The sequence below is a fragment of the Epargyreus clarus genome, unplaced genomic scaffold (genome assembly GCF_041222505.1).
Source record: "Epargyreus clarus isolate Ecla_fem2 unplaced genomic scaffold, WU_Ecla_fem_2.2 ptg000021l, whole genome shotgun sequence".
In the NCBI taxonomy this organism is placed as follows: domain Eukaryota; kingdom Metazoa; phylum Arthropoda; class Insecta; order Lepidoptera; family Hesperiidae; genus Epargyreus; species Epargyreus clarus.
Window position 1 is genome coordinate 806,093 of NW_027332228.1, and position 23,694 is coordinate 829,786.

The 23,694-nt window shown below is 32.7% G+C and overlaps 1 protein-coding gene across 2 annotated transcripts; it reads left to right on the top strand.

Moving 5' to 3' along the window:
- Nucleotides 1–1,019: 1,019 nt before the first annotated feature.
- NT1 (Neurotrophin 1) lies at nt 1,020–23,485 on the top strand. 2 transcript variants are annotated; one of them, XM_073084879.1, is made up of 8 exons: nt 1,020–1,659; nt 13,971–14,417; nt 14,936–15,134; nt 15,427–15,622; nt 18,604–18,753; nt 21,272–21,442; nt 21,926–22,049; nt 22,142–23,485. In XM_073084879.1, exons 1-8 carry the CDS (start codon nt 1,177–1,179, stop codon nt 23,165–23,167), a joined length of 2,796 nt encoding a protein of 931 aa, XP_072940980.1. In that variant the 5' UTR covers nt 1,020–1,176; the 3' UTR covers nt 23,168–23,485. The 2 variants fall into 2 exon arrangements, with proteins under 2 accessions (XP_072940980.1, XP_072940981.1); XM_073084880.1 differs by lacking the exon at nt 13,971–14,417.
- The last annotated feature ends 209 nt before the right edge of the window (nt 23,486–23,694 follow it).

A 23,694-nucleotide genomic window follows, 5' to 3' on the forward strand; every position in this document is an offset into this window, starting at 1 on the left:
TTTTGTGAAATTGACAAGAAAAGTTTTTACGTTGGCAACTGTAATATTATACCGTTACTGCTTTATGTCGTGACACTACCAGCTTAAATAACCATTGTTGGAGAATTTATGTGAAATTCAACTATGAGAAAATAAATAAGAAAACTGTAGTCTCTAAAAAGTGGAATGTCATGCGCACGTTATATTAAGAAAGTAATATAATAAGCTTTATTATCAGAGCTAACATTGTTTGTTATTAGGTATAGGCTCTAAATTAATAATATTAAATAACATTACTGACAAATTTTTTTAATAATCTATAATATAGATAGTACTTGACAAGTCGTGTCAAGTACTATCTATAATTATTTAAAATAAAGATAAAATATAATATAGAGTTTTATAACGAGAAAAGTCGCACATAAGTAGAGAGCATTTCATTCACAATTAATTCGACAAAGAAACAGCCTACGTAATAAAACAGAACCTGTCAGATTATTATCTAGAATTTTAATCGCCTATTACCAATTTTAAATTACGATTGAATAACGAATATTATTCATGCATATTCACGTAAGTCTATCATGTTCCACAATTTTAAATATTGTAACAAAATGTTTTTAGATGCATACCGGAATGTATTATGAGGAGAGAAAGTTTAGAATTGGCTGAGGAAACTGTTTAAGCGCAAAAGTAAGTTTGCCGATATGATCGACGTTGCGACCTCCATTGATATCTGTCGTAACTGTGACGTAACTACTGTGAAAGCATCTCTTTAGTACTGATACAACTAAGCAACAGTGTATGTTAACGACCAACTTGTTATTGACTCTTAGTAAAACAAGAATAAGGATGAGTATGCGTTGGACATTATTTTTCGATTTAAATTTGTTTGTTATTGTCATTGTCCAAATTTACATAAGTACGGTATCGGTACAGTGTATTGTTCCTGCAAAATGTGACCTCAGCGGTCAAGCGGGTCTCATCTGACCCCGGTGAAAGTTGCCAGTTCCGGCATAATCTGACACCTGTAAACAAGAGTTGCGTGCGTGTATGCGTTCATTCGGCGCCGGGGCAGAAAGCGGCGCGCGCGCATCGCGACCAAATCGCTTATACGTGCCATGCGTGGTTATTATGTGCTCTGTAGACACACGTGAAAAAAAATGAAAATTTCATACTAACAAAAAACTTGCAAAGATGGCGTCGTTACGTGTTTTAATTATTTTATGTTTAACGGCTGTTTCGAACGCCAGCGATGATTTAAGAGACTTTGAGTTAGATTCCAAGGAAATGATGATAGCTCAGGAGTCGAGGCACTATCAGACTGTGGTGAAACCGCCCATCAGGATAATAAAGCCGAGTGGAGTGACCAATTCACACAGGCCGCAGTACAACCTGGATTCCTTAGAAGCGGATTTGATAGATGAGGAACTGGACAACTTTTTTGAAACTACAACTAGAAGAAACTTGTTCAAGACAAATAATGTGAAGAAGGAGAAGGAAGGGATGATTAGAGATGCGGTATTGAGGGCGTTGGAGCGGAAGGACCATGTGGGGAAGTTTGCACAGATCCTGCCGATAATCCGGGCCATGTCGGGGAACCAGCGTGTGGCGCTGGCGTCCTTGGTGGCCAGTCAGGTCAGCACTCCTCCTGGCAGACAGCCACTCAATCTTCCACAGGTATTCTATTTTACATACGTTTCTGATAAATATAAGAAATAAAATAGTTTTTGGTTAACATATCTTAATTTTAAACAAATATGTTACTTATGATACAATTTATTTCCTCCTGAAATCAAAAGCTTTATTGTATTGTACTTATAGTAGTAGTAGTAGTAGTAGTTATGTAGTAGTAGTACGCATACTTATTAAAATGAGACCAAATACTGATTTATTTCGTTCGTATATACTTATTAAATAAAATTAAAATAAGATATAATTTGACGTAATAAGAATAACATATTTGAGAGCTATAAATAATAATTAATATAATTTTGGAAACAGGAGTTCAAATAATATATCAAAACAGAACTGTAAGCAGAATAAAAGATAGAATGTACCTTTAAATGTAAGTTACAATGAAAAAACGAAACAATACATACAAATATTGTTACTAACTTAATATGAGCAAGCATTATTTCAAACAACAATGCAGGCTTGTTGATACAATAGATTTAGAGAGTGTGAGAACGTTTCTTTACATATGTAGACTCAAAAAAGTGCGAAAACAAACATGACAACAATCGCCGTGTTATTACGAAAACGAGGAAATTTGTAGGATTAAATGTATTGCAATGACTTAAAATGAACTAAGGTTAAAAGTAAAGTTATTGCGTCAGAGCAAATTATTCAAATACAAAATATTACATAAAAATAATATAATTTATAAATTCTATTTATGACCAACATATAAACGAAGGTGCTGTAACTTAAGCTTAAGCTGCCTTATACGGCGTAGTAACATTGTTTTAGGTAAACCTGTAAATTTATTTTATTCATCAGAACTGAATTAAAAAAATAAAGGAATATGGATAAAGATAGATGTTGTTTATTTGTAATTATGAATATATTTCATGAGGTCCAACAGACAGAAGCAGTAAAATAAAAGATTTTTACTTCGTTTCAATTCACGTCATTAGTTTCATTTCATTGTCATCTTAATTATTGACTTTAATTTATAGTGTAACTAGTGTTTGCCCGCGGCTTCGCCTGCGTTTAAAAGAAAATAATATGACCTACTACTCGTAACGTACATAAAACTGAAAATTCGTATCTTTATTGGAATGACAGTGGCGCCATCGGGCGAAAATTGGTCGTACCAACTCTGAAACCTTCGTGGGCTCATGGACAACAACTTTGCTAAAGATCATCACTTGATCAAATGCATAGTTTACGGTTCAATCCTTACTAATATCGATTAAAATAATCGACTTTTTGGTCCAAAAGATCGATTCTCCTATTAATGGATCTTAGATCGCCATCCCTAGCTCCCGTGGGATTTCCGGGATGAAAACTATCCTATGTCCTTTCTCGGGTCTCAGACTATCTTTGTACAAAACTTAATTAAAATCGGTTCAGTGGTTTAGGCGTGAAGAAGAAACATACAGACAGACAGACAGACAGAGTTACTTTCGGATTTATAATATTAGTAAGGATAAGGATTAACATTTACTTCAGTATATAGTTTTATCGCATTATAAGTAGATTTATTATTATAATTGATGTTTATTTAACTTTTCAGTATGCTCATTGCGGCATAAAATATGAATGATGTCGTTAATTTAATGCATCGTTACATTACACATAAATATAAAAATATTTATAAATATAAAAATATTATTATATATTACAGTAGAAAAATTACACATAAATATTTATAAATATAAAAATATTTATGTGTAATTGTTCGTGGTAACTTCTATTTTTCTAGATTATTTTCACTTTTAAAACGTGTGGATAGATTTTTTAGTTCAACATAATTTATTGTTATTTTCACTATTTGTGCGTTTAATATACGTAACATATTTACGCATATTTTTCTCTTAACGCATTTTACAGTAATTATTATTATTGAGTTAATTGTTATTTTCTCTTGCAAGTTATTTTCTTATTTACATGCTTTGCTTTGGCAATATAACTATTTGAAGCATTTTAATATTTTCACTTTCTAGTCTATTCGATCTAATACGCCTTAATCTTAAAATAAAACGATTATTCGTCTATCTTCACAATCTATGTTTTAATATTTGTTTTCTTATTAGAATTTTCACGAGTATTAAAAATAAATATCTAAAGTATTTCACAATCGCGTTTTGCCGTTTTGTAATATAAAATACCCAATTTTATAGTATTACAGTAAAAAATAAGTTCAACCAAATTTTCAAAAAAGTTGATAAGATGTTATCTTACAATTTTTATCTTGTACAATTTAAAGATATAAACATTTTACGATTAACTTAGTTTTTAAGAGTTAAAAACGGAAACTTTGACACTAATAAAGGATTTTAACATCACAAAAAAGCGGTTTTTAATATGATAACAGATCCTCAAAAAATAGCAAATTTATTCAATAATTATTTTATATCATCTGTCACTGATCACTGTACAGATAATCATAATTTACCCGAAGCCCTTAAAACCGTCCCGTCAGAAGAATCAACAATTTTTGTCACACCTTTATCTAACTCTGAATTACTTAATATAGTAAAGTCACTAAATAATTCAAACGCAGTTGGATATGATGAGATTAATACCAAAATATTCAAAAGAACAGTTAAAATAATTGCCTATCCACTTTTACATATCATCAATTTATCTCTGAATGAAGGGGTCTTTCCCCAAGAGCTAAAGAAGTCTGTAGTAAAACCAATATATAAAAAAGGTGACAAAAATAAGTTGGATAACTTTAGGCCCATTACACTAATTCCGATCCTCTCAAAAATTTTTGAAAAGGTTATGTATCGGAGGCTACTACATTTCTTTGACAAGAACAAAATTATCAAAGAGGAGCAAAACGGCTTTCGTAAAAATAAGAGCACATCACTAGCAGCATTTAATTTGGTTAAATTTGTGACAGACAGTCTAGATAAAACAGTACCAATTTCAGTAATTCTACTAGATATGACAAGAGCATTCGACTTTGTTAGGCACGACATATTATTAAGTAAACTGTACAAATATGGCATTAGAGGACCGGCCTTTTACTGGATCAAAACATATTTAATGAACAGAGTACAATGCGTCGAAACATATGTATACACTGAAAATAATAAAACTCTGGAACGTTATAGATCTGGATTTAAACTTAATAACTACGGCGTACCACAAGGAAGCATTCTAGGCCCTCTCCTATTTCTTATATACATAAACGACTTGCCTAATGCCATATCACAACATTGCATTATGTTTGCAGATGACATTTCTATTATAATACAAGGAAAAAACATGCGTACCTACGAAACTGAAATACATAAAGCTCTGCATAAAACAATAGATTGGTTAACAATAAATAATTTAAAAGTAAACGTAGCAAAAACTAAATACATGCAATTTTATACCTCTCAAGGACGTCCTAAAGCACTTAATATTACATATAATGGCATGAAAATTGAAATGGTAGAAAGTGCAAAATTTCTGGGTATTATACTAGATCACTCATGCAGTTGGCGTGCCCACATAGATGAGGTATGTACAAAAGTTAATAGCTTCGTCTATGCCTTGAGAAGAGTGAGCCAAACTATATCGCTAGAAGCGGCTTTGATGGCGTATAATGGTTATGTTAGCTCTACACTTCGATACGCAATTGTTATTTGGGGCAACTCGTCTGAATCCCTAAGAGCTTTCCGAATACAAAAAAGATGCATACGAGCTATCTTTGGTCTCGCACAAACAGACTCATGCCGTCCATTATTTCTGAAATACAAAATATTAACCCTAACATGTTTATATATTTTAGATGTCTGTTTGTTCGTCTACAAACACAAAGATCTCTTCCAGGAAGAGAAAAATATATACACTCGGAAAGCGCGGACACTGAACATCCATAGATTATATCGACCCATGACAAAACTATCATTGACTGCCAAAAATAGTTTTAATATGGCTATTAAAATATATAATAAAATTCCGGATGATTTTAAAGGCCACAACTATATAAAATTCAGGAATTTAGTAAAAAATTGGCTAGCTAAAAAATGCTTCTATACGATTAAAGAGTACTTTGATGATAAAAACTGACATAATTTTCCTAATTTCCTTATTATTATTATCATTATATAATGACTTGATTATTATTATTATTGGTTGTTAATTTCGACATAATTGCATTCGTATTAATCTAAATAGCGGTTACCTTTAATATTTTATTATTAATCCTAACATTTTATTTAAGTTTGACATGTGTAACACCTGTAAAGGTAGCATTTAATTGAACTGTATGTATTGTAGGTCAATCTATTGTACTAAATGCTTTACACAATAAATAAATAAATAAATAAATAAAATAAATAAATAAAAAGACTTCGTTTGAAAATTCTACGAATCATTGTAAAGATGAAGCCAAGTTTCATTAAGCATGAGTCTAGCTAAAGGTGGCCAGTGTACAAATCTCACACATGATTACTAGTTTCGTCAATGGCTACCAGTGGGATGCCATCATTGTGCAATAACTTTCCAATCTGATTTGGATTTAAATCACACTTGAAAGTGAGGTTATATCAGCGTTATCGTATCCAATCGGTAAACGTGAGCTCCGTAATAAGAAGCACGGTTTAAGATAGTATTAGGGTTGTTTAGTATCGGTAGTTTACATGAATATAGAGGATTTGGAACAATATTGTAACATTATATTTATTTTAACAAGCTTATTTAACTTGTTTGTTAGTTCGTTCGAATGCAGTGATAGCCTAGTGGTTAAGAAACTCGGCCTCTCGATCGAGGGGTCCGAGGTGCAAATCCCAGGCACGTATCTCTGATTTTTCGAGATTAGGTGCGTATTAGAAATTAATTATCACTTGCTAAAACGGTGAAGAAACACATCGTGAGGAAACCTGCATACCTGAGAGATTTATTAAATAAAAAAAGTATCTCAAAGATATGTGAAATCTACCAATATGCATTTGGTCAGTGCGGTGGGCTATGGTCTAAACTTTCTCATTCTGAGAGGAGACTCTTGCCCAGCAGTGGGACAATAATGGGTTGATGATGACGATGATGATGTTAGTTCGTATGTATGTCAGCGTTAAATATTTAGATTGAATTTGAAACCGGTGGACCTTAAGCGATTGACAAAATTGCGATTAATGTTATCATAAATTCAATACCTATGGCGGACTAGTGATTTTTTATGAGCTCCCATGATGTGGGTATTAAATGAAACAGTTTTTTGAGAAAAATAAAATTTTGCTAAAATCTTGCTCTTAAATAATTTTTTAACATAAATTTATTGTTATAAGAAATAAATAAAACTTTTTTTCTTAAAAAATCCGTTTGTCGTCTATGAGGCTTTTACTTAGATAAAATAGTTTATGGAGAGTGACATAGTGACATGATATATTCCAAACCATACGGTTAAGATATTTATTTTCTCAAAAGATCCAACCACGGCGGGGTTAAATTGAAAAATTCTCAACGAGTCACGCTCGTACGGTAGTTTGACGGAAGACGGTAGTTGAACTTAGACGGAAGAAAGATCCACTAGACAGTGGCATCTACAATGTAAGAGATATAAGTGTAATGCTATAAGTGTAGAAAGCGTTTATTTAAATAATAACAGTCTTCTAACGGACGTACGCGGTAAATGCGTTTAATTTGTTTTATTGTTTCATTTATTTATACTATTACGTTTCCATTATGGACAGAATTATGACTAATTATGCCTATGTTATAAAAAAGTTCCCATGTCATTTTAGTTATTCGTATAATATAAAGCTACTTAAGTAGTTGATAAAGAACTAAGTGAGGAAAAAAGTGTGTGTGTGTCAGCTACGACGCACGATTGGAGTTTACTCCTTACGAACGATAATTATGATATATATCGAATAGAAAAAAAGGGTAAATGAACGCATCTGCTAAAATGATAAGAGAAACAAACATATATCTGTAATTATTCGGATTATTTATATAATATTATATAAATATAAAATATATTTAATCAATTGATTAAAAATAATAATAATAAAAACACTAAATAAAAGATCTAGCTGTTCGTATTTAAAATGTATATTATTCATAAATGTAAACGATAAGCTTACCAATTAACCGCATCCATGTGTTTTTTGGATTCTTCTTCATTATCATCTAAATCAATTTCTTGCATATTTTCAAATATTTTTTCAACTTTAATCACTTGATGATTTGTTTAATAGTACATAAAAATACACGTATCGATGCATAAAAGTACAAGAAAACTTTAAAAGCAAAACATTAAAACTTGATGGTTAGGTTGCTGTTTATGTACGTTGTATATAGATGTATATATGGGCGCATGGGTATAATAGCGCCATCTAGTGGCAAGTTTTATAAATTGTAAGTTTGCAAGTTTATCAATCTATGTATTTTGGTTCCAAATATTATAATGGTAACTTAATATAATTGTTTATATTAAAGTAAATTTTAATATAATATAATTATTTATATTTAAAACAATGTTAAACGTTTTATAACTTAAAACTTAATAATTATAATTTCTTTGCCATCTATAAAATATCCTTGTTGCAATTTATGGATGCAATTTATATGAGACTCAATAAACATGTTATTATATGTAATTTGGATTGTTTCTGAATGTTTTATAATTCTAGAATTCATTTAAAACGTATTGCTAATTTTATATAACTTATTTTGAACATAATTTATTAGCAATAATTCTGTAATAAATATTAAATAATACTGTTTTGATTTTGCCCGTTTATCGTTGATAGATAGATAGGTGCTGATCAATAATGCATCCATTTTTATAAGTTAAATTAATATATCAGTAACTTACAAAAGCCTCTTTATGTTAAAAACTTATTTTGCTAATATTATATCTTATTCAATTGCTTACTGATTTTATATGTTACTCTTCTTTAAAAACGTTCATAAAAGATTGTTAATCATATTATGGCGCCAATGTTCATATTTTTCAGTGTTTATAAATGATCAAACCTATAACTTAATTTATGCAAAAATGTAAATAAATTAGTTAATGACGTTTTAATGTTTTATATATTGCTAATTATTTTTATTGTAATAATTACTTTCATATGGGATTTGAACTTACTGTATTTTAAATTAATAAAAGCACTCTTGATTCATATTTTGGTTAAAAACGCTACTTCCTTTTTAAGAGGATATGATGATTGTAATAAAAAGGAGGGATTGTAATGGATCATTACAATCTACCTACCTCCATCGTTGCCGCCCAGCGACATGTATACATGTCCGAGTTTAGCACCTTCGTATTTGGCTTATTTTAAATTATCTATGTTTTATTTGTGGCTAAAAACACTTTTAATATGTAGTCTGTGAACCTATTTTACCGATACAACGCATTCCTTCACGTCACTAGTACAAAAAAATAAAATTATGACATTTCTATTCAGTGACTTCACTGGTGTTGCGCGTAAAGTGTGGATATATATGTTTGTCTCTTTCTACGTAACGCCTCAACTTTTCGTGTTACACTTGATTTTACTCCTCATAAAATTTCCGTACCGGGCCTTATAACTCAAATCGTTTCTAAAGGAGTAAACTCCAATAAACTCCAAAAAATATTTTTAGGATTAGTAGAAATGTGCACATTTAATAATTAATGAAAACTAAAATACGCAATGAAATTATATGATTACAATTATTTTATAATAATTTATCATTCGGTGAACTTGATATTATGAATTTGAAACAAGTCCAAATATATTTTCCCACCTTTTCACTTCCAAAGCTATGGCTGCATGATGAAGTTTTAAAAGCTTTTTGAGTTACTTTATTCATAATATATTTAAGTTCTATCCAATATTTTGTTTGTTAACGATTGAAATTTGACAGTTAAGTAGGCAGAAATTTTCAAATTTGGATCTTTGGTTAGCAGTAAAATTGATTATTTAATAACTGGTGTAAATGTATCTTTAATATATCGATTTAATTGACTCTACACTCCCACCCTATTGAACTATATATATCTTTAGAAGGTTAACTTGAAATATTGGTCGATAATTCTCTTTGTTCATTCCTGAGGTTCATTGTTCATATCCCAATCAACGTTTTTGCCATACCATTGTCCAACAAAAATGCTCCACTTACTTCACGACACGATCAGAACGAAATTCTTTCCCACAAGTGTACGCTTTTTACTATTTCCATTCATGACACTTAATAGTGTCGCAATTACGTGTGAATCGAAAATATAATTAACAGTTAATAGTTTAGTGTGAGGAGAAATTATATTATGAGCGTATATTTAAACTTTTTCACTGTGTTTGGGTTAATAATCGTTACATTTATAATAAAGATATACTCATATCTTATAACTATACAATAAAAATAGTAGCAAATATATCTGATCTCACAGTAGCGTAAGAACTATTAAATTTAGTTAGATGTATTAAAGTTACCTTTTTAGACAGACCGCCAATTATTTCAAGACAGAAGGCCATATCATCGCTATAAATAACATGTTATCTTTATCGTAGTAGTACTATAATTGTGAAAGTTTGCATATTTAATAATCAAGATTTAATGACCAAACTACATTCTACTTAATAACATCAGTGTTAGCGCTACTGTGTTCCACTTTGAAGGTTGTAAGCGAGATATCCGAGATCAACTTAATCCTCAGAGATGACAATGGTGGGATTACCAACTTGTTATCGACTCACGTAGGAATTTAATCTTAACTGGGATTGATTACAGATATTCACGGGCGACAGTAGCCATTAACCATTAATTTGATTGCATGCTCGTTTGCTACTCTAATGTAATATATAAAAAAAACCTCTTTCTTTAATGTATTATTATGAGTAGCTACCGTAACGCATTTTGGTGGCAGAACCGTTTGAGGTTCGACTCCGGCACCACCACTGCCACAACTATTTTTGCCGTATAACAGCAGCGTTATGTGTTCTGTTATATATATACTTTTCCGAGGCGTTCCAGCTTAGTCCTCAGGGGTAGCGGCGCATCTGTGGCCGATCTTAGATCTTAGATCTAATCCAATTTGGGGTTGATTACAAAGGTCCATGGGCGACAGTAGCCACTTCCATTAGGTAGATTACATGCTTCTTTACTACTTCAATATTATTTAAAAAATCTTTCTTTACTGTCCAATCTCTACCTTGTCTCTACAATAAAGTGATCGTTGTCGCGGGCGGAACTTTTCATCTAACGAGACTCTACAAGCAATAGTTGTTCGGTCTAATAGACAATAGGAAACGCGTGAAATGTAAACCGTGTAAAAAACGTCCCCGTTCCGTCGCCGGATCGCAATGAAATCGCACGTTAAGTCGATCATATAGAGCTCTATGGTAGAGTAGTTTCACGAGAACAATACGTCACAGCATGTTGTAACTTCCGTAGGGGATAAATATAGTTATATTTATAAAAACGTGCACATGTGAAATATTGTAAATATTTTGGTAACATACAATTCAAATCCCTTTTTATTATTTTAATCAACTTCCCAAAGGAAAAAGTATACAGTATGCATTAATGTTAGCTAGAAATACAATTTTCTTATCCCGTGATATTCCATACTTATAGCACCTATAGTTTCTTGTACAAAAGATACATAATTATTTAAATTGCTTTTGTAAATTACTCTATTTGTAAGTTACACACGCAGGCATAGTACTATTGTATGAATTAGAGCTTCGTATCACGCCGCTATTTTGTATCAGATGAGTCGGGAGGTAACCGTTAGCTCTCCAAGCATCCGACTCTGATATACTTGAATGGCGGCCAGCTATGTGTTTAACTGCCACATTAATATTGAACAATATCTGCTACTACACTGTTGCAAGTGTAGTCAATACCGTATTTTCCAATTAAGTGAAATATATTTTCAAGTAATGAATGATTAGGTTTCCTAATGGCTCAGTACTTGTCTTTTTAGACCTAATAATTTCACTTTACTATTATTTGTTATTATGTGAATTCAAACAACCCGAACTTTTTTACCATAGCAATTCGTCTCTTCGCTAAAATCGATAGAATATTTATCAAATCAAATATAGTTTATTCTTCGAAAATTCTTCGCACAATTATTACATAATTATTTTTGAACGTCAATAATCTACTAGCACTTCATAAGAATGCGTTATGGAGAAGAAGCGGCAATTCATTCAAAGAAATACAATACGTGGTATGTAAATTAGTAAGCAATACTTACGCATGTCAAATCATCGATTTCCTATGACGAGGGAGACACGCGAGCTTCCGCCACGATACCGTGTAATTGATATGCAAATATAAGACTTTTTACGGAACTACTGATAGTTTGTTTTGATGCAGACGACCACGACTACAGACGGACTTTATAAATATGTAGATGTAGATATTTTTGTACCTACATATAATTAAAAAATATGTCGTCTATCCGTAGACTTCAAATAAAAACTTTTAAGATCGATCGGTTAATTTTGTGTTATTAAAAGTAACACACGCATTTTCAACTTTTTTCATGTTCTATTTGTCTCGGTATCTAGTTCTGGGATTGTCTTTCAATTGGCTAAATTGTTGTTATCACTGGTAAATAATGATTAGTAGTAATTTTTAGGAGTTTAATTCAGGTTACATATAATCTACACTAATCTACACTAATATTATAAAGAGGAAAACTTTGTTTGTTTGTTTGGTTGTAATGAATAGGCTCAAAAACTACTGGACCGAGTTTAAAAAGTATTTCACCATTCGAAAGCTACATAGTACCATAGGCTATATTTGATATGAAATATATTTGATAAATAGATATTGAGGCAGTAATAAGTTTGCCGGGTCAGATAGTTTAGAAAATAAAGAGATTTAATGGGAAACTGTAGAAAAAACAAAACCGGGATTAATGCGGTCATCCTTTTCAGAAATATAATAAACATACTCGACTTGGTTTTACTAACATGAACGCATGGCACGATTTTGTATATTTTATGCAGAAACTTTTAAATAATTAATAAACTAATACATTTATTTTAAAGCCCATTAACTTTGCGTGAAAGTTTTGTTGAAATAAGATCATACTAACCTGTTTAAAAGTATGTAATTTAAAACCGTTGGTTTTGTATTTTAGTGAAAATAAACATAAAATAATTACGTTACCTTTAATTCGAAATCAAGTTTTTTTTGTAAACTTCTGAAGCGCTGGTAAATTAATTATCGATGTTAAAAAAGAGTTCTATGTGAATCAATTTTGAATAATGAAGTTTGAATTTTATAACTAATAAAGTCATATTTACGGTTATAATTTAGGAGACCTATTCAATTGATTCATCGGTATGTATCATAAATGCTCATATTTGACATAATACTGATCATAGTGAACTACCTACTAGATCACTTAGTAACCTCTGGTATCTAGGGAATGGTGTTATTATAGGCTAGTTATTATAGGAATACGGGTCAATATTTGTATATGAGTATATAAATATATTTTGCACTTAACTAGACAAACAATATAATTACATTGCTTTCGTTTCAACTACTGCTTTCCCTGCTCGGTATGCTTCATCATAACATTTAAAATAGATAATGCGTGTAATATTTTATTACGTGCGGGTGAATAATCTCTTTATAAAGATAATACTCCTTGTATTTAATCGGTACTATGAAATGCGTAGTATACAATATGAACTAAACAAATAAAGCTACAAAAATTAAACACAAATATTAATTCACATCAAAAAACTGCTCATACATGCTCCGTCATCAAGTGACAAGGCGATCTAAAAAACGCTCATAACTAAAATCTCGAGATCTCTTGACCTTTTCAAAAGCACAATAAACATTGTGGTGTGCTAAAATAACGAAAGTGGTCCCACAATTGTGTAGTTTCTCATGACCGCGAAGCAAGTGCACATTATAACGCGCATTCAGATGGTACAAATGGCGTTAGATAATACAATTTGTCCAGACCACGTTCTTGACCGTGACACACAAATTGTATCAGTATACACGTAAAATACATAATCAGGTTAATAGAGGTTCTCATAAACAAATGTTTAGTACATAAAGACAAGGTTTTTCAGCGTCATTTGTAGACTGTTATAATTATTAAATTTGGAATCATATACCACGACCTTTAATAACTTACAAAATTACTAAAATATAAACTTATTATTATTATGTACTTACAAACATTATTACTTACAATACATTTGATATTATTAAACATCATGATATCCAAAGGCAGAACTTACTACTACTCACTTACAAACTAAAGAACAAAATAATGAAACATAAATCTGTAATACTAAGTACAATTATTTTCTTATAACTTTACTAAATTTGACTTTTTTCCGTTTCAGGTGAGATCAATGTTTGGTAACAACAACAATGCAACGTCCGATTTAATGCTGCCAATACTATTAGACATGGCGAATTTGATTCGACGCGCGGTCGGCCCCGGCAAAGAGCTGAGAGAAGTAAAAACACCAGCTCAGCCCCAAGCACAGTTCCTAAGGCGTTCCTTCGTAGAAGATGACGACACAACACTAGATGATAATCCGTTCGAAGTAGCAGCCGATAACAAAACAATACAGACAACAAAAGCACCACAAGTAACACAACGATCGATACTCCAAAGAAATCGCAACATCAGAATCAGACCACAAAGAAATATACCGACATTTACGAAACTAAACACACCAGTTGATAGGAAAACCGCACAAGATAATAGAATTACTAACACAACACAAAGCATTACTCAAGAGAAACCCAATGAGGTTACAGTTAAGAATGATGCTGGGGATAATGTAAGTAGTACGTAATTTAAAGAAAAACAGGCCTTCATTAATGATTTTAAAGTTTTTTAAAGTCTGTAAAGACATACACTATAAATTATTGATTTGTATTTTAAAAAATATACTCTCGAAACTTTGGTAAAAAGTATATTCAATATTTAAGATAACTGAGTTACGCCACAAAATTAATATTGTTGTCTATGAATCTATTTTGTAAACAAACTGCTAACCGCTAATAAACTCTTGAGTACTTACCGCAAAACAATTGCAAATTTGCAGTGAAAAAGTAGGAAGACACGACTTCTATTTACTATATATTATTAGTAAACATTCTTTAGTACATTAACTTTCTATACATATGGTTAATCAAAATCAAAACAGTTTTCATATCAATCTGACTAAATCTTTAATTCGACAATTTATTGATCAATCATTGATCTTTCACTGTTACAATAGAAAGATAAATATTTCTACCAGGTAGATTTATTAGTATTAGTATTTACTCTTATAAATGTTATTTATACTTACAGCGCAATGTTACAAGAATTACAACAACGAGCACCGAACCTCCAGCATCACCATTCAAGAGGAGCAGGTTCGACAGCAGCACCAAAGCAGTTGACAACAGCACCCTGGACTTGACTGCTGATGCCACCAACCAAACGTATGCGCAGGATCTGCCGATTGCAGAGAAACTGCGGTCCTTGAACAGATATATTGATAGGAAAGGTATGTTAATTGTCTTATGTTCTATCGAATTTATTACGTGACGATGTGATTATGTGATTTTTAATACAAATTCTAAGTGTTAGTGGATATTGGTTTTGAAAGCAAAAAAAGACAGGATAATAATTATATCTACCAGAATTTGATTACAGTTGACTTTCTTTTCTTTTACTTCCCTTTCAAGAACTGAGACTTCAGACACAATTATGAGGACTGCCTACTATCCAATTAGTTATGTCTTGTTTTTTTATAAATTTTATTAGTTTATTATTATATTTATATTTTATTATTCCAGGCAACCTCATCCGTCGGGGCACCTATCCACCGAAACGCTCACCTGCTACCCGCCGCACCACTGCAGAGCCAACCCTCAACCCTATCAGCCGCCGTCGACCGATACCTGTACGGAAACTCCCCACGTCTCCTACAGAACAGGCCAAATGTGAATTATTTACGAACACACTGTGTTTGCACGCTGAGGATTATCCTACGTAAGCTTTTTACTTTTTTATTTTTCATAATATAGGAGTAGCAGACGAATATGTAGTCCACCTGATGGTAAGTGGCTATTATCGACCATGGACATCTGTAATTAACCCCAGAAAATCCTGAGGACTCTACTCCTGAGGACTAAGCTGAAACGCCTCGGAAAAGTATGTCTACCTTAAATGTGGGTTTTACTCTAAACGAGACTACTGCCAATATCGGATCTTCTGTACATAGTCTCCTTAGCCTTCTACTAATAACCTGAATAATTCAGTTTACTTAAGTAATGTGAGATAAACAGTAATCAAGGTCAATCATCTGCAATTCACGGTTTTCTGTCCGCTCGTCTTAATCCAATAAATCAGAATTTCAAGCGAAAGCTAGTTAGATCTATCTCACCATTTACTTAAGTTTAAAGACATTTATTTCTCATAAGATGTGATAAAACAGACAAATTACAATAAGCAAAGATGAAAGTATTTGTTATTAAATGCACATGTACATTAATAACTAACATTAACAAATTTATTATTTAACTTTTATTGGGAACGAGACTCACACTTAAAACGATTTCTATTGTTACGAGTTCTATTGTACAATAATTGTCTTGTTTTGGGGTTTGCAAACGTACAGAGAATCAAGACAAATTTAGAGATTACTTCTACGTTAATATAACTTATTTTATATTCTTGACTGTACCAGGTATTACGATTAATGTCAATATGTCGCTCGCACGTCTCTTAATAAACTTTTGTTCTCGCGAACTTTTCCGAGCACCAGGTCATTGCCTAGCAGACACGTGCTACCACTTTCGCTGTCCGGCGACCGCTCCGGTATTTACCTTTATTTACTCTTACTTTTCTCGAACAGCGATGCTCTACTTACGCAATGGCTAACCTCAGCCTTAGTTCTATAAAACAATGCTATCCTTGTGATTTCAATCATATCTTTGCCAAAATTATGACTGAGTAGGTATTGTTCTTTAGAATTACTTAGGTATTGTGTGTGATCTACGTAATCGTTGTTATCAATCCTTGCTATTGTTTTGTTATCGTATTGACGTCAAAATCAAGGTTTTTACTATGACTTAATTTATGACCATTTTATTTTGTTTACGTCACTTTGGTACGTAAGTAGGTCATAGAAAAAATCTTCATTAAAATTGAGTTTGTTTGAATCTCAGCAATTTTTAGAAATCATGTTAGGTACGAAAACTCATAAGAGCTTTACTTAGTGGTTTAACGCTGCTGTTTTTTGATTTCAGGGTGTAATAAGGTAGAGACACTTACAAGATACATAACAATATAATTAGTTATCTAAAAATTAAACAAGCCTTACTGAATAGTTTTCAAACAATCCAAAGACAAAGTTTTAAGTAAGATCTGCAATTTGGTTCTAGAACTTTCTTCCCAGTCGTTTAAGAGATTTGCTATCTTCAGTTATCTCATCAGCATGCGTTGATGCATTGCGCGTACTATCAATGCAGAATTATAATTATTTGAAAGTCTTGCAACAATGTATAACTAACAAGAAAAGATGCTTTATTTTACGTATTTATTTTGGGTAGATGAAATTTTATTACGTAAAGTTAAGTCTTTATGAAAATTGGAAAATTTGGCGGATTTCCCATCGAATGTCATTGTCTTATTTAATTTCATCCTCCTCCTCTATGCATTCTCTCAAAAGTTATCAATTGGTTCAACATAAATAATCTTCTTCTTAATGAGAAGAAAACTAAATGTATCAAGTTCTCGTTACCCAACGTGAAGCATGTTGAAACCAATGTGTTATTAAATGGAACGGTTTTGGATCCCGTGGAGTCAACTGTTTCCTAGGTGTTACTATTGACGCCAAATTGCAATGGGGCTGCCACATAGATAAATTGTCGGGTAGACTCAGTTCGTCGGCATATGCTGTTAAAAAATTAGACTTCTAACAGATGTAGAAACAGCTAGAATAGTTTATTTTAGTTACTTTCATAGCATTATGACTTATGGTATATTGCTATGGGGGTGCTCGTCACACCTAAATGATATATTTATATTGCAAAAGAGAGCTATACGAGCTATCTACAGCCTGCCTCCAAGAGCTTCACTAAAAGAACTATTTAAAGAAATAAATATTCTAACTGTTATATCCCAATACATATATGAAAACCTAATTTATGTAAGGAAAAATATTGATAAAGTTGTAAAACGGTGTGACACGCATAATGTAAATACAAGGAACAAACATAACCTTTCTACACATGTTACTCGTCTCCACAAAATAAGTAATTCTTTTGTGGGTCAATGTATACGTTTTTATAATAAACTGCCTATCAAAATCAGAAATTTGTCAATTAATAAATTTAAAGTTATTATCAAAAGCAAACTTAGTCGTAAAGCTTATTATAAAATTTCTGATTATATTAATGATATAACAGCTTGGGACTGATCAATAACATAATTATTAGTTAATTAAGAAAATGTCAAAGTGTAGCGTATCTTGCTGAACAAACTTCTTTTTTTTTAGATAAATGTAAAGCAAGATACTGGAGCTAATGCTTTATTAATTATATGTTAAAAATAATGGCATTTAAAAAAAATTAAAAAGAGAATAATTATTTTTAAAATTAAAAAAGACAAACCCACTGAGTTTCTTACCGGATCTTCTCAGTAGAGGTCGCGTTCCGATCCGGTAGTAGTTTAAGAAAATATTGTAACTGACAATTTGTAAGTGCCGCCGTTGGCCTATACAAAATAAATATATTTCATTGATCTTCTATATATTAGGACTTCTTTCGTAGGACCTTTATAGCCTTTAATATAATCTGTCCTCATTATTACAGTCTTTTCGGCTACATGTAGTCACAGACGTTAGTTTCCAGAAATTTAGAAATCTTATCAGACTTCACAATTGGATTGGGATCTCCAAGATCTCTTAGCTTTAATTTCAGTTACAATATGTTCTCTGATCTGTAACCTCATTTAATTCTCCTTTTCAGAGATGCGATTGTCCAATCAATAAGGCGGAACAAAGCAGCTGCTGGAGCCTTGCTGGCTGACTTTAAGGATCCCGGAGAAGGTGCTGTGGACGGCATCACGGCTGCACAGGAGGCCAAGTACACCGCGGAACATTATCTAGTGTCCAATCGGTAAGCTTGTCAGCTTATAGGTTATTATTGTATTGTATTGTAGGTTATTATTGTAGAATTCATTGTCATGAATTCTACAATAATAATCTACTAAAGTGTAAAATGCTCCTTAACGCTGGAGGCCAAATTCAAAGATTCAAATGCTAGGTACGGCAACCAATCCAAAGTTTCTGCCATCGTGATACTCTAAGCACATACCTTTTAAAATTAGCAGGATGTAGGCAATAATTTATCATATTATTATGTAACGGGTACTCAAGATATGCGTTTTTTATATTGCCGATACATATACAGAACCTTTTCAGAGGAGAATAAGTAAATCAATTCTGAAACAAAATCTATTTTAGTGCTTGATATGTTCTTAAAACTTAATGAATTATGAACTACGAGTAGTAGAATTTATAGCATGTATTTATAGGACATATTTTCAGTGAATCTACGAGTATATAGATGTCTTTGTATAATTATCCCTTTGGGTTTATTCGTTAAAGTTGTACGATTGCAAGTACTATGTCATAGTGTTTGCCTTATCTCATATTTTATTAGGGTATTAATAGTAAAAAGTAGTGTAAATTTTATCTATATTTACTAAGGTTGTAGTACTTCAGGTCAAAAGCCTAATAGTAGAGTCATCTATAGAAGTAATGATTTGATTATTAACTTTAATATTACATCTCGTTAACTGCACCGAAACCGGCACAGACAAGACGAAACTAGGTAATTGAAAAACGAGACAGCTCCAATCAATAAGCCAAAAAACGAGGTCAAATATAACAAACATACTAACTGAATAGTCGATCATAACCAACAAATATTATGAAACATCTTTTGGGTCTTTGTAATTTATATTAAAAACTTGCAACAATCGTACGTGCTCTGACTGATTATTCAAAGCTACTTGCTCCATTTGTAATTCATAATTGCGTAACTGGACTTTATTTCTTATTTCTACTCCTTCGTTTCCTGATCAACGTAACACTTGTAGCTATTCACACGTAACCACAACCACACCACAATACAAAACGTATTAGAAAACCTATTTTGGAATTATATATCTTATCAAATAAAGTATAACAATATACTGAAATTCAGAAGAATCTACTTCTGTGAATAACATGTTTAGTTTTTATGTGGGTTTAATTAAGTAGGCGTAGTTGGTATGAAAATGCAAAGTTTTAGTCATATGGGCCACATTTTGCATCTGTGGAATGTGGAATGAACTTCCTCCTGAGGTAATCCATAAGCGCTATGACATGGAGCTCTTCTATAGGGGTGCCAAAAGAGCTCTCCTTCAAAGCCGGCGATGCATTGGCGACTCTTCTGGTGTTGCAAATGTCCATAGGCGACGGTGACTACTTTCCACCAGGTAGCTCGTCTATCTTATCGTTAGGTATACTTTAAAAACCTGAGAACCTGATTAAGCTATATAGCAAAGACAACGTAGTCACCAAAACGCAACATAAACATGGCAGTGATAGCCTAGCTCTCGATCGAGGGGTCCAGGTTCAAATCCCAGGCACGCACCTATGATTTTTCAAAATTATATGCGTATTAGAAATTAATTATCACTTGCTTAACCGGCGAAGGAAAACATCGTGAGGAAACCTGCACACCTGGCAGAATTATGAAAAAAAAAATCAACTGGTTGTGAAGTCTACCAATATGCACTTGACCAGCGTGTCGGACTACGGCCTAATCCTTCTCATTCTGAGGGGAGACCCGTGCCCAGCAGTGGTACAATAATGGGTTGATGATGATGAACATAAACATAGCCACTACTTACATTTTGTCGCTGCCGTGTATTATGCTTGTGGTTACGTGTGAATACACTGTCTTAGTGCACTACATCTTATTTAATAACTAGTTCGATTTCATACAAACTAGTATGATGTTGATATTTATATACTATTATTTACAAGTACACCTGTTATTGCCAGATGTTAAATGGATCTATTGATAACTGAGGTTGGATTTAGACAGTGAAGACAGATTTTTGTAATACTTCTTACATAGCCTGCGCTAGTCGTCTGTTTTTTTAGGCACGAAATAATCAGTATCGATATTTCGGATTATCTTGACATCTGCTTCTGCAATAAGGGCAGTTTTAACCGCTGCTATGCTACATTTTTAAGGGTGCGGTAAGTTTTCCGTTACTTATCGGAGGCAATCCAATTCAGTCCTCGTCTGTGGCCCACTTCAGGTTTGAATCTTATCTTATCGAGGGTTTATTATAGATTCCTTGGGCGGCATTAGCCACTTACCATAAGGTGAACTGCATGCTTGTTGGCTACTTACAAATTTAAAAAAAATGTCCAAATGGGAATATTAACAAGATTTTCCAATTAAATTTATTTCATCAAAATGTATTCCTTTGCTATTAAAGCGTGAAAAAATAAGAGGGGCCGATTACATTTCATATATGCGTAATGTGTCCATTATTGCTCTTGTAACACCGATAAGTGTGATATTGAAGACTTTTCAACGTCAAACATTATACAGATTATGTCTTCCTCTCCAGGCGTGGTGACACAGCGAACAGAGACTTCGCTAGTGCCGGAGAAGCAGGCTTCATGTGTCCCAGCACAGTGAAGTACGCCCGGCCGCAACGCGCGCGCGCCACCTCCGGCCAGTGGAAGTACATCGTCAACACCGGCGAGCATACCCAGACGCTTAGGCTAGAAAAGTGCTTGTGAGTATTTCTCGTGTCAGTTTGAAAACATTTGAAAACTGAAGTATAATTATGCAACTAAGACAAATCCGACTACTTAAAAACTATAGCCCGATCTTATAATTCAGATAAATGCGGTCGTTGGTAACGTTAAAATTCGTCAAACTACTTCGGCTGCAGTTCGTTCTAAAAATGAGACATTCATAGTATGTAATTACCCTCGAAAAAACATTACCCTCCGCAGTCCGCCGCAATGGCATAAAAAAGTTTTTAAAAGCTAACTTATGAACGATTCCTTTTCTACTGATATTATTCAAAATTATTAAAGTGGCCCTTATTATATCATCGTCTGCTACTTTCACAATAAAAATAGTTACAGAAATTATCTCAGCTACGTTAATTACGATATTCTAGTTTATAATGTTGTTTATGTTCAATTTTATTTTTGTTGTTATAAGTAATGTTATTTCAATTCACTTACGACTTTCTGTTTTGAATTTATAGGAAACCGAAAGAGTCCTGTACATATTTGACAGACAACTTTAAATCCAAATGTGTCCAAGTCTACAATTACCATCGACTTCTTACGTGGGACCAGCAGAACGGATTGCATATGGATATATTTAAGGTATTTTGAAATTATCATCAAAATTTAAACGTAAAAATTTAATTAAGTAAATAATGTAATAAGCTGTAAATTATATAATAATAATATTTCAGGTCCCCACGTGCTGTTCCTGTCATATTGAAGGCTACAGTGTTTCGTTTCCTCCACTTGGCCACAGAATACATGAATCGTCTTCAGAACAATTCCCAGGAGAAGATCTATCTTCAGAGCACGGGAACCATGCATTTGAAGCAGTACAATCAACCATACAGAGACCTAGCGTGACTAAATCTCCACCGTTTACGTACAATAAACCTTTAGAATCCTTCTCACCCTTCGCTGATAACAACCCTAATGTCATACCGGGATCATTTCCAAACGCAAAGTTAAATGAAAACGATGAGTACGAAAACTTACCTCCATCAAATCCAATGGATTCATATGGTAATACGTACTTTTCAGACTCATTTAATCAAGCTAGTTCAATAAGAAATGTGAAGAGACCTCTTCAGGCCAGAAATCCACCTAATCTGAATTCGTTTGATCAAGTTACCTTACCTAGTTATTTAGAGCCGCCAACACCTTCAGCGCCAGCTTCTTTCTCATTTTCAAAAGATACTTCAAGTAAGTACAAGCTGAACGAGTCTTTTAAACGAGGTCCCCTAAGACCAAGCAGAAGACCCATAAGGAAGAAAATATCAGGAGTACCCGATGACTTAGTATCGTCTGGAACATCGGCCGTTGGTGCGTTCTCGGGGGACAATTTAGAAACTATGGAAGACTTTAACGATGATCTAGAAGAACCAGATGTACCTAAATTAATTCCTAGTGCTCCTAGACAAACCATTTCTCCTAAACTACACGCGGTTACTACTGAATTGGCATCAACAACTTTCAAGCCATTGGAACACAAATCCTTAAGACAGAATATTACTTCAAGTGGGAAAAGAGTAAATTACAACTACCACCCTATAATAGACTTCTTTGATGATGTAGAAAAAGAAGATGAGTCTATTGACAGAGAAGACAGTGAGGCTACGTACGTGCCGTCAATTGAATCAGAGTGGAAACCTATCAATCACCCTGCTTCACGAAATACTAAATCTTCTAAAGTTACAGAACGGAAGAGACATAAATAAAAAAACCTAAATAATATAGCTATTCTATTAGTATACGAATAAAATAATTATGTAAGTTAATATTAACTATTTTAAAAGCTACGAATACTTTTACTTAGATAAGTACTGAATAAATAATGTAAGCTAGTATTTTATATTCATGTACTAAAACGATACCAAATCGAAATTGCAATGTAAATTATTTTATTTATTTTTATTTGTTAGCTATTTATTTAATTATAGTGGAAATCAATTACTTTGTGAAATTGAAACTTAGCGATGTTATCGTTTTAATGTAAGCAAAGAAAGACTTGCCAGATAATAAATTATAAAACTTAAGAGAGCTTTTATATTTTGTAATAGAAATGACATAATCGTGACTGCTCGAAATGGGTGCCTTGACCATTCGATACGCTAGATAATGTAATACTTTGTAGAGCTGCCTACTGTTCAGTTAATGATACGAAGTGATCGACTTAAATGAAATCGTGTTACCAACAAATACCAAAGAAAGAGAAAGTTATTGAATGGAAGTGAATGTTCAGAGC

Coding starts and splice junctions, on each gene's coding strand:
- NT1 (XM_073084879.1), top strand. CDS start 1,177: ATGGCGTCGTTACGTGTTTTAATTATTTTATGTTTAACGGCTGTTTCG. Junction 18,754..21,271: donor CATTATCTAGTGTCCAATCG/GTAAGCTTGTCA, acceptor CTTCCTCTCCAG/GCGTGGTGACACAGCGAACA. Junction 21,443..21,925: donor CTTAGGCTAGAAAAGTGCTT/GTGAGTATTTCT, acceptor TTGAATTTATAG/GAAACCGAAAGAGTCCTGTA.